At 35.6% G+C, this 14,859-nt stretch overlaps 1 protein-coding gene and 1 pseudogene across 4 annotated transcripts in view; one reads left to right on the forward strand and one right to left on the reverse strand.

The window, feature by feature from the left end:
* Positions 1-14,859, forward strand: part of BRWD3 (bromodomain and WD repeat domain containing 3) — a 130,236-nt gene that overhangs the window by 89,055 nt on the left and 26,322 nt on the right. For all 4 annotated transcript variants that reach the window (XM_011970792.1, XM_011970791.1, XM_011970793.1 and 1 more), the window contains 5 exons: positions 5,022-5,171; positions 7,122-7,198; positions 9,765-9,933; positions 11,038-11,151; positions 14,586-14,693. In XM_011970792.1, the coding sequence (XP_011826182.1) occupies positions 5,022-5,171; positions 7,122-7,198; positions 9,765-9,933; positions 11,038-11,151; positions 14,586-14,693 (618 nt within the window). The remainder of the gene's footprint in view (positions 1-5,021; positions 5,172-7,121; positions 7,199-9,764; positions 9,934-11,037; positions 11,152-14,585; positions 14,694-14,859) is intronic.
* On the reverse strand, positions 3,870-4,918 carry LOC105532615 (annotated as a pseudogene).

The raw sequence follows: 14,859 nt of genomic DNA on the forward strand, positions 1-14,859 counted from the left end.
TAAGAATAAAGTTATAAGTCCAGAGTGTCCCCCCAAATCTAGGACATGTGGTCATTGTAAGGATAAGATACTTGTATTAAAATAATCATTTTTATATGGTCAAAGTGGAACCTTAAATATATTATCAGATCACTAATTAGAATGTAAAACAAATGATCCAGATATCCTAGGCCAGAGATTGACAAACTATAGCCCATGGGCCAAATCAGTTCTGCTACCTATTTCTGTTAACTTTTATGGGAACACAGCCACGTTCACTTACTTATATCTTGTATATGATTGCTTTCAGGCTGTAAGACAGAATTGAATAGTTGTAACAGAGATTGTATGACTTGCAAAGCCAAAAAATATTTACACTTTGGTCCTTTGCAGAAAAAGTTTGCTGATCCCTACCCTAGACCCATTCCTGGCTTACCAAATCATTTAGGAGCAAAACATGATCTGTATATTGTGATGTACTATAGAAAGAAACTGCTAAGCAGAATACTCTCAGGTACACCAAATGTATAATTTTGTTCCCAAATTTAACCATAGTTTCTGTAGAGTGTGGTAATTTGAAGAGTCTAGGATGATTTTGATGTTGTTAAACAAATCTAGGTAATGGACCCCGATTTTGAATTTTTTTTTCCATAATTGATAAATAGAAATTTAGATAAATATGAAATGGGTATCTTCAAATATTAGATCATTTTGATGTTTGCTTTCTTAACTCTTAACTTTTATTGTTAAGAAATTAACTTTATTTTGTTAGTTTTTTTTTTTTTTAAGAGATTTTTGAATGACTCAGAACAGTGATTTTTATTCTTTTTTCCTACTAAGCTGATTTTATCAAACATCAGACTTGACTGAGACTAATGGACAGGGTACTTAGGTCTGTAGATATTTTTGCTTATGTTGAAAATGTGAAACATTTACATACACTTTTAAACTTGTTGGTTCCTAATTACATTCTAGGATTGCAGCTTAGCTAAATGGAATGTCAATAGTAATGTTTTGTATTTGTAAAGGTTAGAATAAAATAGTTTTCACTTCAAATTTTAGTTGTTAAAAATTAAATCTCTATTTTGACCTTTTTACTAAATGAATATACTGCTAATTCTTGTTATAACTACAAGTAAGTTATCCATAGTAACTCAATTTCTTTTCTTCTATATTGTCCACAAATAGTAGAAATAATCCTCAATGGGATATAAGGGATTAAGCATGGCATGAATTTCTGTGCGTCTGTGTGCCTTCGATGAAGAATCAAATTCTAAAATATTTGAAGAGATTTATTCCGAGCCCAAAATGAGTGACCAGTGAGTGGTCTGTGGCACAGCCCTTAAGAGATCCTGAGACTCTGTGCCCGAGATGGTTGGGCTACAACTTGGTTGTATGCATTTTAGGGAGACATAAGACATCAATCAATAGATGTAAAATGTATATTGGTTTGGTGCAGAAAAGCAGGACAACTGGAAGGTGGGTAGTGGGCTTCCAGGTCAGTTTCCAATTCAAGATTTTCTGACTGGAAATTGGTTGAAAGAGTTTTTATCTAAAGACCTGGAATGAATAGAAGGGAATGTCTGGATTAAGATAAGGGTTTAGATAGCTGGGCATGGTGGTGCATGCCTGTAATCCCAGCTACTGGCAGGCTGAGGCGGGAGGCTGAGGCAGGAGAATTGCTTGAACCTGGGAGGCGGAGGTTGCAGTGAGCTGAGATCGCGCCATTGCACTCTAGCCTGGGCAACTAGAGTGAAACTCTGTCTCAAAAAAAAAAAAAAAAAAAAAAAAAAAATGACGGTTTGTGAAGACCAAGATTCTTTATTATGCATATGAAGCCTCCAGGTAGCAAACTTCAGAGAAAATAGTTGTAAATGTTTATTATCAGACTTAAGAAGATGCCAGACTCTTACTTGATTCTCTCTTGAAGGGGATCCTCTGCACAATGTAGGTTTTCCCCCACAAGAGACAGCTTTGCAGGGCTATTTCAAGATATGGCGAAGAAACATTTGGGGTTAAAATACTCTGATTCCCCTCCTTATCTGTCATGTGATGTTATGCCAAAGTGAGGTTGGAAAAGTAAAGCCATGTTATATAGAGTTAAATAAAACCACTCTGATGGGACTCTATGGTTTGTAAGGCATGACTCTCCAGATGCTTGAGATAGGAATTGGAGCAAGAGAAGAAAAAAGGAACAGAGTTTAGATTTCAGTTCCGAAAATTAAATTGTTACTTTTTGTATGTAGATTGTTTTGAGTCCTTTCCCTTCTGTTGTTAGAAGTAATCTAAGATTTATTATTTCATTTTTATTTTAAACAACTCTCTCCTGGACCTAGTTTTGTATTTCAGAGGTGGGGAGTTGGAGATTGGACTAAATTTATTCTAAAGATACTTTTTAACTCTTAAGAATCTTAAGAATGCTGTTGATGAAAGAATCAAACTCTGTAAAATATTTGAAGAGATTTGTTCTGAGCCATATATGAGTGACCAGTGACTGGTCTCAAGAAGTAGTCCTGAGAACATATGCTTAAGATGGCCAGGCTACTGGTTGGATTTGTACAATTTAGGGAGACAAGACATCTATCAGTACATGTAAGACAGTACATTGGTTTGGTGCAGAAAGGCAGGACAACTCAGGGGGGTGTGGCAGAGGAGGTTCCAGGTCATAGATAGATTCTAAAATTTTCTAATTAGCAATTAGTTGAAAGAGTTAAGTTATTGTCTAAAGACCTAGAATCAATGGAAGGAAATGTCTGGGTTAAGATAAGGAGTTTTAGAGACCGAGATTCTCATTACACAGAAGAAGCCTCTAGGTAGTTTTTCCACAGAGAGTAGATAGCAAATGTTTCTTTTCAGACTTAAATAAAAGTGCCAGACTCTTGGTTGATTCTCTCCTGGATCAGGAAAAAGGCCTGGAAAGAGAACGGGATTCTCTACAGAATGTTGATTTTAAGACAGCTTTACCGGGCTATTTCAAGAAATGACAAAGAAACATATTTGCGGTTAAAATATTTTGATTTCTTTCTTTCTCTGTTGTATGATGTTATGCCAGAGTCAGACTGGAAAGTTAAAACATATTATATAGGGTTAAGTAAAACCCCTCTGATGCGACTTCGTGGTTTGTAAAGCGTGGAACCTCCCCTCCCATGCCCACCCCCGCAGAAGGCCTCTTAGATATTCTAGATCTTTAGAATATCTAGAATAAAAAGTATCTAAGAGGCCACCCCCGCAGAAGGCCTCTTAGATAGAAATTTGGGCAAGAGAAATAAAAGATCAGAGTTTAGTCTTCAATGTTAATCTAGAATGAACAAAAGTGTAGATTATTAAATCCACTTATATATCTTAGCACTTTAAAAAAGTTTTCTAGATTTTTGAATAACTAAATAAATACATATTATATATACACAAATGTGACTGAAATGTCTTGCTTCTTCCTATAATAATTCTGAATAATGTGGCATATGTAAATTATGAATGGGCAAATTCTTGCAACCCAGACATTTCTTTTTTTTTTTTTCAGGAAGTGAAACAATTTTATTTTACAGTTGGCTTTAAAATCACAGACACTTACTTTTTTCATATAAAAACATGAGTACAGATACCTGTACTTTCTAGAAAATGATTATATAGACATCTCAAAGAAAAATGTACACCATTATATGGTTTTAGTGAGGTTGCTTAGAAAAAGCTCAAATCTGGACTGATACTTAAAACATACCATTCCACTACCATTCTACTAATGATTAGTATCATCAGTATGTCTTCCAGCATTATTACGTATTTGATAATACATACATAGGCTGGCTTATCACTTAATGTTCCATTGGTTCATCAGCCTTTTCTGCTGGTTCATCAGCAGGTTGAGCAGGCTGTGCCAGCTGGCTTGTCACTCAATGTTGCATTGGTTCTTCAGCCTTTTCTGCTGGTTCATCAGCAGGCTGAGCAGGCTGTGCCTTTCTCTGTGGCCTTTCTTCAAGACCTTCCAGGAATGGAGACACATCATCATCATCATCATCATCATCATCATCATCATCATACATTGTAAACTCCAAATTTTTACCAGCATTTCCAATGGGAACGTTTTTGTAGTTATGTCCTGTTCTGCAGGAATTGTCTGTCTTAAGGCATGCAGACCATGTTTAACCAGTTCATTTGAATTGTATTCCATAAATTTGCACATATGTCTCTCCAAGTAAGTACAAGCTGACTGAGAACGGGTCCCAATGGACATAGCTCTGTAGTCAAAATAGTCAGCAGATGGCCAAGTTTGGAAAATGCGAGGCCCATATCAACATACCCAGCAATAAGTGGCCCAACACCATATGGTCTCCAGCCGTATTGTTGTGTTCATATTTGGGTCTTGCTTCCAATTAGAGATATAAGAGAAGACACAGGAAGTGGTCTATCGGATACAAATCTGGAATCGAAACACTCCTGGCACATAAAATTACATAACAGTCTACCATCATCAGTAAGCCCTGCAGTTGAGATACTGATATGGTTGTCAATATGGAGAATATTTTCTGATGAGCTGCAAGCTCCGATGGTGCCCTTTTCAATGCAATCAATAGTGCATGGGTTTTTTATTTCAGACCAACTGTGGCTGAACCTTGTTTAACAGCTTCCATTGCATGGTCAGTTTGATGAATCCTGCTCCAGACAATGATATCATTGTCATACTGGTTTCCAAACGTGGTTCCGGCACAGGTCTGGTTGCAGCCTCTGGCAAAACTGAGGATCAAGGAGTTGCTGCCTAAACTATCACTCTGCAGTGTACAGAGAAGTCTGTGGAACTTTGCAACCCAGACTTTTCAGCACTGTCTTTAATTTTATCACAAGGTTTACAAAATAGGAGAGTGATCAATATTTAGTGGAAAGTGGGTTAAATATGTATAAATATAGTTATATGTTGGCTTTCTTTGGGGGAACTTATTCTCATCTCCTACTCACCCCTACCCCCCACCTAATTTCCTTTATATATGTTCCTTGTGTGTTTACTGAGATTTTCCTTTTTTAAAATTTATTATTATTCTCTTTTACAGAATGATTATGAGCCTAGCTGTGGGCGTTCTTTACGAAGGACACAGCGCAAACGTCAACATACTTACCAAACACGGTCCAACATAGAGCATAATTCACAACCTTCCTGTCAAAATTCAGGTGTACAGGAAGACTCAGACAGCTCCTCAGAGGTTAGATATATACTATTATTTATTTGATGTAGTTTTTTGTTTCCCAGTTCGTACCATCCATTTGGGTTTAAGGGTCACTTCTTTAATAGAAAATTATTTTAATTATATTCTTGTAAGAGATTTGTTCATTAATAATACATTTAGTAGGTATATTTGGGCATATTTAATTCCTTTAGGTGTCTTCTTGGATTTGTACCTCAGATGCTGTCTTTGTGAGGGTATCAAATATGCCAGCAAGAGTTTGCCTTTGACACAGTGAAAAAAAGAGTTTAAGAGGAAATCAGCCTAGAAATGGAAAGGAGCGAAATATAAAGAACTTTAATAAGTTCCACAGTTTCAGAACTGTTTGGCTATCTAATCAACATAATACACACATTTTTTGTTATTATTGACTTCACCTCTCATGGAGATCATTGAGTGTTGATTTTTCTCAGATCTACCTTTTTCATGGTAATGAGTAAAGAGTGTAGCTTCTTTTCATCTTGTTCTTCTGTTCTCCAGTCTTTTTGTTCTCTTAACAGCTTTCATTGTTAAATGCATAATGAAGGTTTAATCATGCATTGACAATATATGGTACTCTCATTCTCGTGCCATTCCCAATTCTTTTTCTTTTTTTTTTTTGAGATGGAGTCTTGCTCTGTCCCCAGGCCGGAGTGCAGTGACACGTACTTGGCTCACTGCAACCTCTGTCTCCCAAGTTCAAGAGATTCTCCTGCCTCGGCCTCCCCGGTAGCTGGGATTACAGGCATGCGCCACCATGCATGGCTAATTTTTGTATTTTTAGTAGAGCCAGGGTTTCACCCTGTTGGCCAGGCTGATCTTGAACTCCTGACTTCAGGTCATCTGCCCGCCTCGGCCTCCCAAAGTGCTAGGATTACAGGCATGAGCCACTGCACCTGGCCCCATTCACAGTTCTTAAACTGTTATCAAAGATGTCCTCCATTCATGCCCTACCCCCACCCATATGAAATCTTGATCTTAAAAGAATGATCACTGTTCAGGAACTGATGCTCCCCCCACCCTTTTAAAAAAAAGACAAAAACAAACAAACAAGCAGAAGACAGAGTCTTGTTCTGTTGCCCAGGCTGGAGTGCAGTGGCTCAATCTCAGCTGACTGCAGCCCCCACCTCCCAGGTTCAAGCAATCCTCCTGTCTCGTCCTCCGAAGTATCTAGGACTACAGGTGCATGCCACCATGCCCTGCTAATTTTTGTATTTTTAGTAGAGACAGGGTTTCACCTTGTTGGTCAGACTGGTCTCGAACTCCTGACCTCAGGTGATCTGCCTGCCTTGGCCTTCCAAAGTGCTGGGACTACAGGGATGAGCCACTGTGCCTGGCCTGATGCTCCCTTTTAAATGTAATGTGATAACAGCATTATGGTTGTACTTCTAAAACAAATCCTAATCTTAATACATATTTATGGTTAAAATGGTTTTTTTTGGTTGATGTGCATCAAACTAATGCTAAGAGTATAAGGCAGTGGGTGAGGGTATAGATAAAATAGGAAGTTAATTATTGTCTAAACTGGAGATTGTGTACACGGGTTATCTGTTCTCTCTACTGTATTTAAAATTTTACATAAAAAATATAATTAAAATTTTTAGTGGAGAGTAATTATATTAACTTGATAGAGACATATAGGCATTTTTAAAACAATGTTTCTAATGTATTTAAGAGGGTTATATTTGGACTTAAAAAATCTATTGAGTCTTTGAAATCATAAAAAGATGTTTTATATCAATAAGATAATGATGCCAGAAATTTAGAAATACCTAGTAGACTTAGTTGTGAGTTACAGATATACTTAGAACAATAATTATGTGCATTTTAAGGAGAGTATTTTTTGAGGGCAGAATTCAAAAAATGCTGTAAAATAGGTAGTGGTTTTTTAACTAGAAATACATTAGGTGGTAATATCCATATATCTTAATTGCTGGCTCTTTGTTGTAGGAAGACGAAACTGTTGGCACAAGTGATGCTTCAGTAGAGGATCCTGTTGTTGAATGGCAAAGTGAAAGTTCTTCCAGGTAGTTTTAATGATTTCAGTTTGGTCGAATTTATTGAACAGTTTTAATATGAAATTATGTTCTTATAGGAAATTGGTAAAATCAGAATTAAAATAGTGTTTTATAGTAGAAAAGGTACTGGCTGGAAGCCGAGAGACCTGATGTGATCTTGGCTCTCCCAATATCTTTCTGACGTCACTGTGGGCCTTTTAGTTTCTTCATCTACAAAATAAGATTCTTTTTAAATCCAAGATTCTACATCTTGGCAATCATATTCACCCTCTGCATAATGATCTTTCAGTCAATGACGGAGTGCATATGGCGATGGTCCCATAATGAAGCTGAAAAATTCCTGTCACCTAGTGACATCATACCCATTGTAACACTGTAGCACAAAGCATTATTCACGTGTTTGTGGGGATGCTGGTGTAAGTTAACTTGCTGAACTGTCAGTCATACAAAAGTTTAGCATATACAGTTATGTACAGTATATAGTACTTAATAAACAACTATGTTACTGGTTTATTTACTATGCTATACTTATATATTATTATGTTTTCTTCATTTCATTTTCGATTCTTTTAGAGATGGTGTCTTGCTATGTTGCCCAGGCACGCCTTGAACTCCTGGGCTCCAGCAGTCCTCCCACCTCAGGCTCAGCCTCCTGAGTAGCAGGGTGTACAGATGCACACCAATATGCTCAGTTTATGCTATACTTTTTGTTGTTATTTTAGAATGTACTTGTCGTACTTGTAATAAATTATTAACTGTAAAATATCCTCAGTCAGGTCCTCCAAGAGATATTCCAGAAGAAGGCATTATTATCATTGGAGATAAAAGCTCCATGTGTTTTTGTCCTTGAATACCTTCCAGTGGAACAGGAAAAGATGTGGAGGTGGAAGACAGTGATATTGATGATCCTGACCCTCTGTAGGCTTAGGCTAATGTTTGTGTCTTAGTTTTTAAATAAAGTTTTAAAATAAAATTGAAAAAAATTAAACCTTAAAAATAGAAAAAAACCTTATAGAGTAAGGAGATAAAGAAAAACTTTGCTGAGCGTGGTGGCTCACTTCTGTAATCCCAGCACTTTTGGAGGCTGAGGCGGGAGGATCACTTGAGGTCAGGTGTTCGAGACCAGCCTGGCCAACATGGTAAAACCCCATCTCTACTAAAAATACAAAAATTATCCAGACGAGGTGGCGGAGGCCTGTAATCCCAGTTACTCAGGAGGCTGAGGCAGGATAATTGCTTGAACTCGCAAGGTGGAGATTGCAGTGAGCCGAGATTGTGCCATTGCACTCCAGCCTGTGCGACAAGAGCGAAACTGTCTCAAGAAAAAAAAAAAAAAAAAATACGGCTGTACAATGTGTTTTAAGCTAAGCGTTATTACAAAACAGTCAAAAAGTTTAAAAAAAGCTAAAAAGTATAAAGTAAAAATGTTACAGTAAGCTAAGATTAATTTCTTATTGAAGAAATAAAATTTTTTAAAATAAATTTAGTGTAACCTAAGTGTAGTGTTTGTAAAGTCTTCAATAGTGTACAGTCATTTTCTAGGTCTTCACATTCACTCACCATCACTCACTGACTCACCACCAGCAACTTTCAGTTCTATAAACTCCATTCATGTTAAGTGCCCTATGTAGGTATACATTTTTAAAAATCTTTTACACCACATTTTTACTGTACCTTTTCTATGTGTAGATATACACTTAGTATTGTGTAGATATATACTTAGCATTGTGTTAAAATTGCCAACTGTATTCAGTACAGTCACATGCTGTACAAATTTGTAGCCTTGGAGTGATAGGCTCTACTATATAGCATAGCTGTGTAGTAGGCTCTACTGTCTAGGTTTGTGTAAGTATACTCTGTATGATGTTCACACAATGACAAAATCACCTCATGATGCATTTCTCTGAAAGTATCGCCTTTGTTAAGTGACACATGACTGTATATGACTGTATATGTATTTATTTCAGTTTTAAAATAATCCCATTTCAACATTTCCAAGAATAAGATGCTTTTTTATTTTGAAGAAGCTTTTGTGATTTTGGACGGGATTTTAATTCCTTCTTGGATTTAATGAAATCCAAGAAGGATTTCATTAAAATTACTAAGATAATGATTGAAATTCTATATTGATTTTCTTTTTTTTTTTTTTTTTTTTTTTGAGATGGAGTCTCACGGTCACCCAGGCTGGAGTGCAATGGTGCGGTCTTGGCTCACTGCAATCTCCGCCTCTTGGATTCCAGTGATTCTCCCCTCTCAGCCTCCCAAGTAGCTGGGACTACAGGCGTATACCACCACACCCGGCTAATTTTTGTATTTTTAGTAGAGACAGGGTTTTGCCATGTTGGCCAGGCTGCTCTCGAACTCCTGATCTCGTGATCCACCCACCTCGGCCTCCCAAAGTGCTGGGATTACAGGTGTGAGCCACCGCGCCTGGCTGATATTTTTTCTCTTAAGTTAGAACAAAATCCAGCCATGTCATTTATAATGCTGTTTGATTACAGAATGATCTTTCAATTATTAAGTAAAACTACTCCTTTTCTGTACTTAGGTATCCATAATTTTGATTTATTTACAGTGATTCATCAAGTGAATATTCTGATTGGACAGCAGATGCTGGAATAAATTTACAACCCCCAAAAAGACAAACCAGACAGACAACACGGAAAATATGCAGCAGCTCTGATGAGGAAAATTTGAAGTCCCTAGAAGAAAGGCAAAAGAAACCTAAGCAGACTAGAAAGAAGGTTTGTAACTTTATGAGTTATTTTGTTTTTGTTATTTTTTGTTTTTTTGCCTTTGATACTTAAATATTTAATAGTAACGTTGACTTTTCTCTAAAAATAACATTTCATCTGAGAAAGTAAGTAAAAGTAGTTTCACTTCAAAATGTAAAGAATTTTTGAAATTTTTCTGTTACCAAAGGTAGAGGCTAGAATGTTTCATTACAATTTGTTATTCAAACATATTCACAATCATTTGTTAAAATGTGGCAATGTCCTAAAATAAACTACTGTCTCACAAAATTATTATTCTTGTCACCTTTATCTGACAACATTTCTTATCTGACAACATTATTATTCTTGTCATGTGGTATTTTGAGTCCTAATTTTTAACATTTTTAACTTGTAACATGGAAGAGTATGATAAATTGTATAGGACTCTTCCTCCATTCCACTGTTTTTTGGTGTTTTTATTAGAGAGATGGAATCTCGTTATGTTGCCCAGAGTGGAGTGCAGTGGCTATTCACAGGCATAATCATAACACACTGCAGACTCGAACTGCTAGGCTCAAGCAATACTCCCACCTCAGCCTCCTGGTTAGCTGGGACTACTGTTGTGTACCACTGTGCCTGGCTTACCTTTATGTTTTTATTTCATCCCAGTGACAGTTTCTTTTCCCTACTATAAATTGATTTAAATGATTTAAAGACTTGGTTTATGTAGTTATTATAATTTTAACTTCAAAATTGATTATAGACACATTCTGTAGTCTTTTGCTTTAGTAGACATAATTATTTTCTAGATTATCACTATTTTATGGGCAAAAACTTATTCTTACATTTGAATTCATGTGGTAGTCAAGAGACATATGTAAAAGTTATGGTTCTCAGGTAGTATATCGTGTCAAGTTATTACCTGTCAGTTAAAATTTAGTAACGGGATTTTTTTATTGGCAGAAAAGTTGTATGTAATAAAGCAAAATCATTCAAATTTATATACGTTAGGTTTCATTGTATCCTGAAATTTTTAATCTTCTCTACCTACTATTTTTCATACTATTGTTTATGTGTTTTATGTATTGGAGAACTGTGTTTTATACATATATTGTTCATGTTTTTATGTTTTAGAAAGGAGGACTGGTTTCTATGGCAGGTGAGCCTAATGAAGAATGGTTTGCCCCTCAGTGGATCTTGGATACTATACCCCGACGTTCCCCATTTGTTCCACAAATGGGAGATGAGGTAATTGTTACCTGTTATAACCTTTTCCTGTGTAGCCTCAAGAGCACTAACTTTAATCAGTCTGAATATATTTATATTCCTAATTCCATTATAATAATATATACAGTATCTTATCTGCTCTGCTTAATTATATATTTCCTGTGGAAGGTGATTGAACAGTATTAATCTTTGTATCCTTCGTAGAGCCTGGCACAGTAGCTTCAGTCTATTAGATGCTCATTGAATATGGAGATAAATTAATCAGCTTATGAAGTCATGAAAATAATTGGCTTTATTTTAATCTGAATTGCCACTTAGTAGAATTGAGTGGTATTTTGAGTCCTCATTCATGTTCCAATATTTTTTTTAAAAAGAAAAGTTCAACCTGAAAGAAAGTACACAAGAAGGTATTTACTCCTTTAAATGAGTAGGGGAATGTAATTTTGCAAACAGGTCTTTCTTTCTGAGTCTGTGATTGACAAGTATAGCCATATTTATTATCGGCCAAAAATTAATCAAAATTCTACCTGGTAAAAAAATTTCATTTTATTTTGAAATTTAGTATTATTTTATAAAATAATAAAATAATATTGGAACATTAGAACTCTTTTTGGCTTGGATATTGTCTGATATACTAATTTTTTTTTATTGATTCAATGTTTTTACACAGTTTTAAATTTAAGAGTGATAGTAGAAATGTAATATTGTCACTGCAGCAGCAGAAGGAGCAAAACCTTGCAAATTGACTCTAAACATTTTGGGAACAATAAAAATTTTACAAAACTTTATTGTAATTGCCTCTTATAGAGATCTTATATCAGAGTAGCTATCAAATAGCCTTACAAATAAATTATTACCTGCTGATTATCTTTAGATATTTTTAAATGTTTCTTTTGATGTTTTCTTATAGGTATTGGACTTCTGAGTAATGCTTGTTTGCATAATTATGTTAATAAATATTTTCTGACGAATGCTATACTTAAAAGCAGAGAACTTGTAAAATGTTATTGGCATATCTCAAATCACTATTTCTTATAGTTATTGCCTGTTTTTATTTTCTGGAGGCAGAAGAGGAGTCATGTTTAATTACCTTAGAAAACTTTATAGAACAAAACAAGGATCTATATACTCTAGGATCTGATGAGACTCCTGTCTAAGGACCATTTTTCTCCATTCTTTGGTTGAATTCCTTTTCCTCTATGTTGTTAAACTTACTATATCCTTATATGCTTCAAGACTAATGTATATGAGGTGAAGACAGTTCTTCAGGTAATGAGGAAGATGTATGTAAATCAGACAATGAATATGTAGAGAATGTTTTTAAAGAAATTATAAAGGCAAACATACACTTTTTATATAATTCATTTCTTAATGGCAACATTACTTTTTACTTCATCTTACCATTAAGCCTTTATTGTCTTGCCTAGATATCCCTACCCACAGATCATTGCTTCTTAAAATTATCATTTTCAAGGTCTAATTCAAATATTAACTTTTCCAGGATGTTGTCCTTGTTTTTCATTGACCAGTTCCTCTGTCCTCATAAGCTTTTCTACCTAAATTATCTTTCTCTTCTGATATATAATATATTCTACCTTGCGTTATAGTTATATATCCACATGTGCTTCCATATCCTAGAGGAAATGTTTTTATACCTTATCACAGCATCTAGTGCCTATACATAGATGTTCAATGATCAGTATTTGTTGAGTTCAGGAATGAATATATAATAAAGGATATCTTAATGTCATGTGTATTATTGGTTTTTAACCCTTACAATTATTTTATTTACTAATTTTAAACCTTTTTTATTTTCTGCTCAAATTTTTAGCTATTAGAAATTCTAACTTAGTATTGATTGGTAGAGTATGTTAATGTATTTTAGAAATCTCATAATATAGTATTTTTTGTTACTTTCTTCTATTTACTTATCTCTATCACTACTTTTTTTTTTTTTTTTTTGACCGACTCTTGCTCTGTTGCCCAGGCTAGAGTGCAGTGGAGCTATCTTGGCTCACTGCAACCTCTGCCTCCTGGGTTCAAAGCGATCCTCCTGCCTCAGCCTCCAGAGCAGCTGGGATTACAGGCGTGCACCACCATGACCAGCGAAGTTTTGTATTTTTAGTAGAGACGGGGTTTCACCATGTTGGCCAGGCTGGTCTCGAACCCCTGACCTCAGGTGATCTGCCTGCCTCGGCCTCCCAAAGTGCTGGGATTACAGGTGTGAGCCACTGTGCCTAGCCTCTATCACTGCTTTTAAACTTGAGGAAAAGAAACTTTTTGTAATAAATACAGAAAACGATAGTAAATGGTGGCTTAAAGAGCTGAAGAATTAAGTAATTGAATTCATTTTCCTTCCATAATATGCCAGTTCTGACATGAACTCCTGTAACAGGCAACTTTTAATTTGCCTTGAAATTACTCCATTTACTAACCTGTGATTTATACTGTTTATATGAAATGTGTAGACTGAATATTAAAATTTTGATAGAGTGTCAGTTATAATTTGAAGTATAGTATAGCTGTCCTTTGGTATCCACACAGAATTGGCTCTAGCACCCCTTGCAAATAACAGAATCTACAAGGACATTATATAAAAGGCCTAATATTTGCATATAACCTATGTACATCCTCCTATATACTTTAAATTATCACTATATTATGATACCTAATACAATGTAAATGCTGTATTAATTGTTGTTATACGATACTGGTTTTTTATTTGTATCATCATTTATATATATATATATTTATTTATTTATTGTGAGGGAGTTTTGCTCTTGTTGCCCAGGTTGGAGTGCAATGTTGTGATCTCGGCTCACTGCAACTTCCACTTCCCGAGTTCAAGTGATTCTCCTGCCTCAGCCTCCCGAGCAGCTGGGATTACAGGCATGTGTCACCATGCCCAGCTAAATTTTGTATTTTTATTAGAGACGGGGTTTTGCAACGTTGGTCAGGCTGATCTCGAACTCCTGACCTCAGGTGATCCACCTGCCTCAACCTCCCAAAGTTCTGGGATTAAAGGCGTGAGCCTCCATGCCCGGCGTAATTGTGTTGTTTTATATATCTATATCTATAGAAAATATCAAATATTTTCAACCTGCAGTTGATTGGATTTGATGATGCAGAAGCTGTGGATATGGAGGGGCACATATACTTTAAAATATGACCAGTTTTGTGTACATTTTCCATGATTCTGCTTCTTCAGCACACTTATGAAGCTGATTGAAGGGAAAGGACTGTGTTTACTGTGTTTATATGATGTGGTAATGAGCACAGGGCTACATAGGCGTGAGTACTGAATTAACATAATTTGAAACCTTTATTGTATGAAGTCTTTCAGTATTATAATTATTTCTTTCTGCAAACAGAAGAGGATGTTTGTAGGAATGTATATTGGACATACAGTGTTATATAGGATGCTGCTGTTTAATACCTTATGTTTTCTGTTTTAGCTTATCTATTTTAGGCAAGGACATGAAGCTTATGTTCGGGCTGTAAGGAAATCAAAAATATACAGTGTTAATTTACAAAAACAGCCATGGAACAAAATGGATCTCAGGGTAAGTTTGCCAAATTCATAAGCTATGCAGTTGAAGTAGATTTGGAATTAAATTGCTTACCCATGGTTTTTTTCCTCAGTTTTATGAATATTTCACTGTTGATTGTGTATCCAAGATAAGATGGTGTACTATACTCTTGTAGAACTGAATATTATGGATCACATTT

The sequence above is a fragment of the Mandrillus leucophaeus genome, unplaced genomic scaffold (assembly GCF_000951045.1).
Source record: "Mandrillus leucophaeus isolate KB7577 unplaced genomic scaffold, Mleu.le_1.0 Scaffold972, whole genome shotgun sequence".
In the NCBI taxonomy this organism is placed as follows: Eukaryota; Metazoa; Chordata; class Mammalia; order Primates; family Cercopithecidae; genus Mandrillus; species Mandrillus leucophaeus.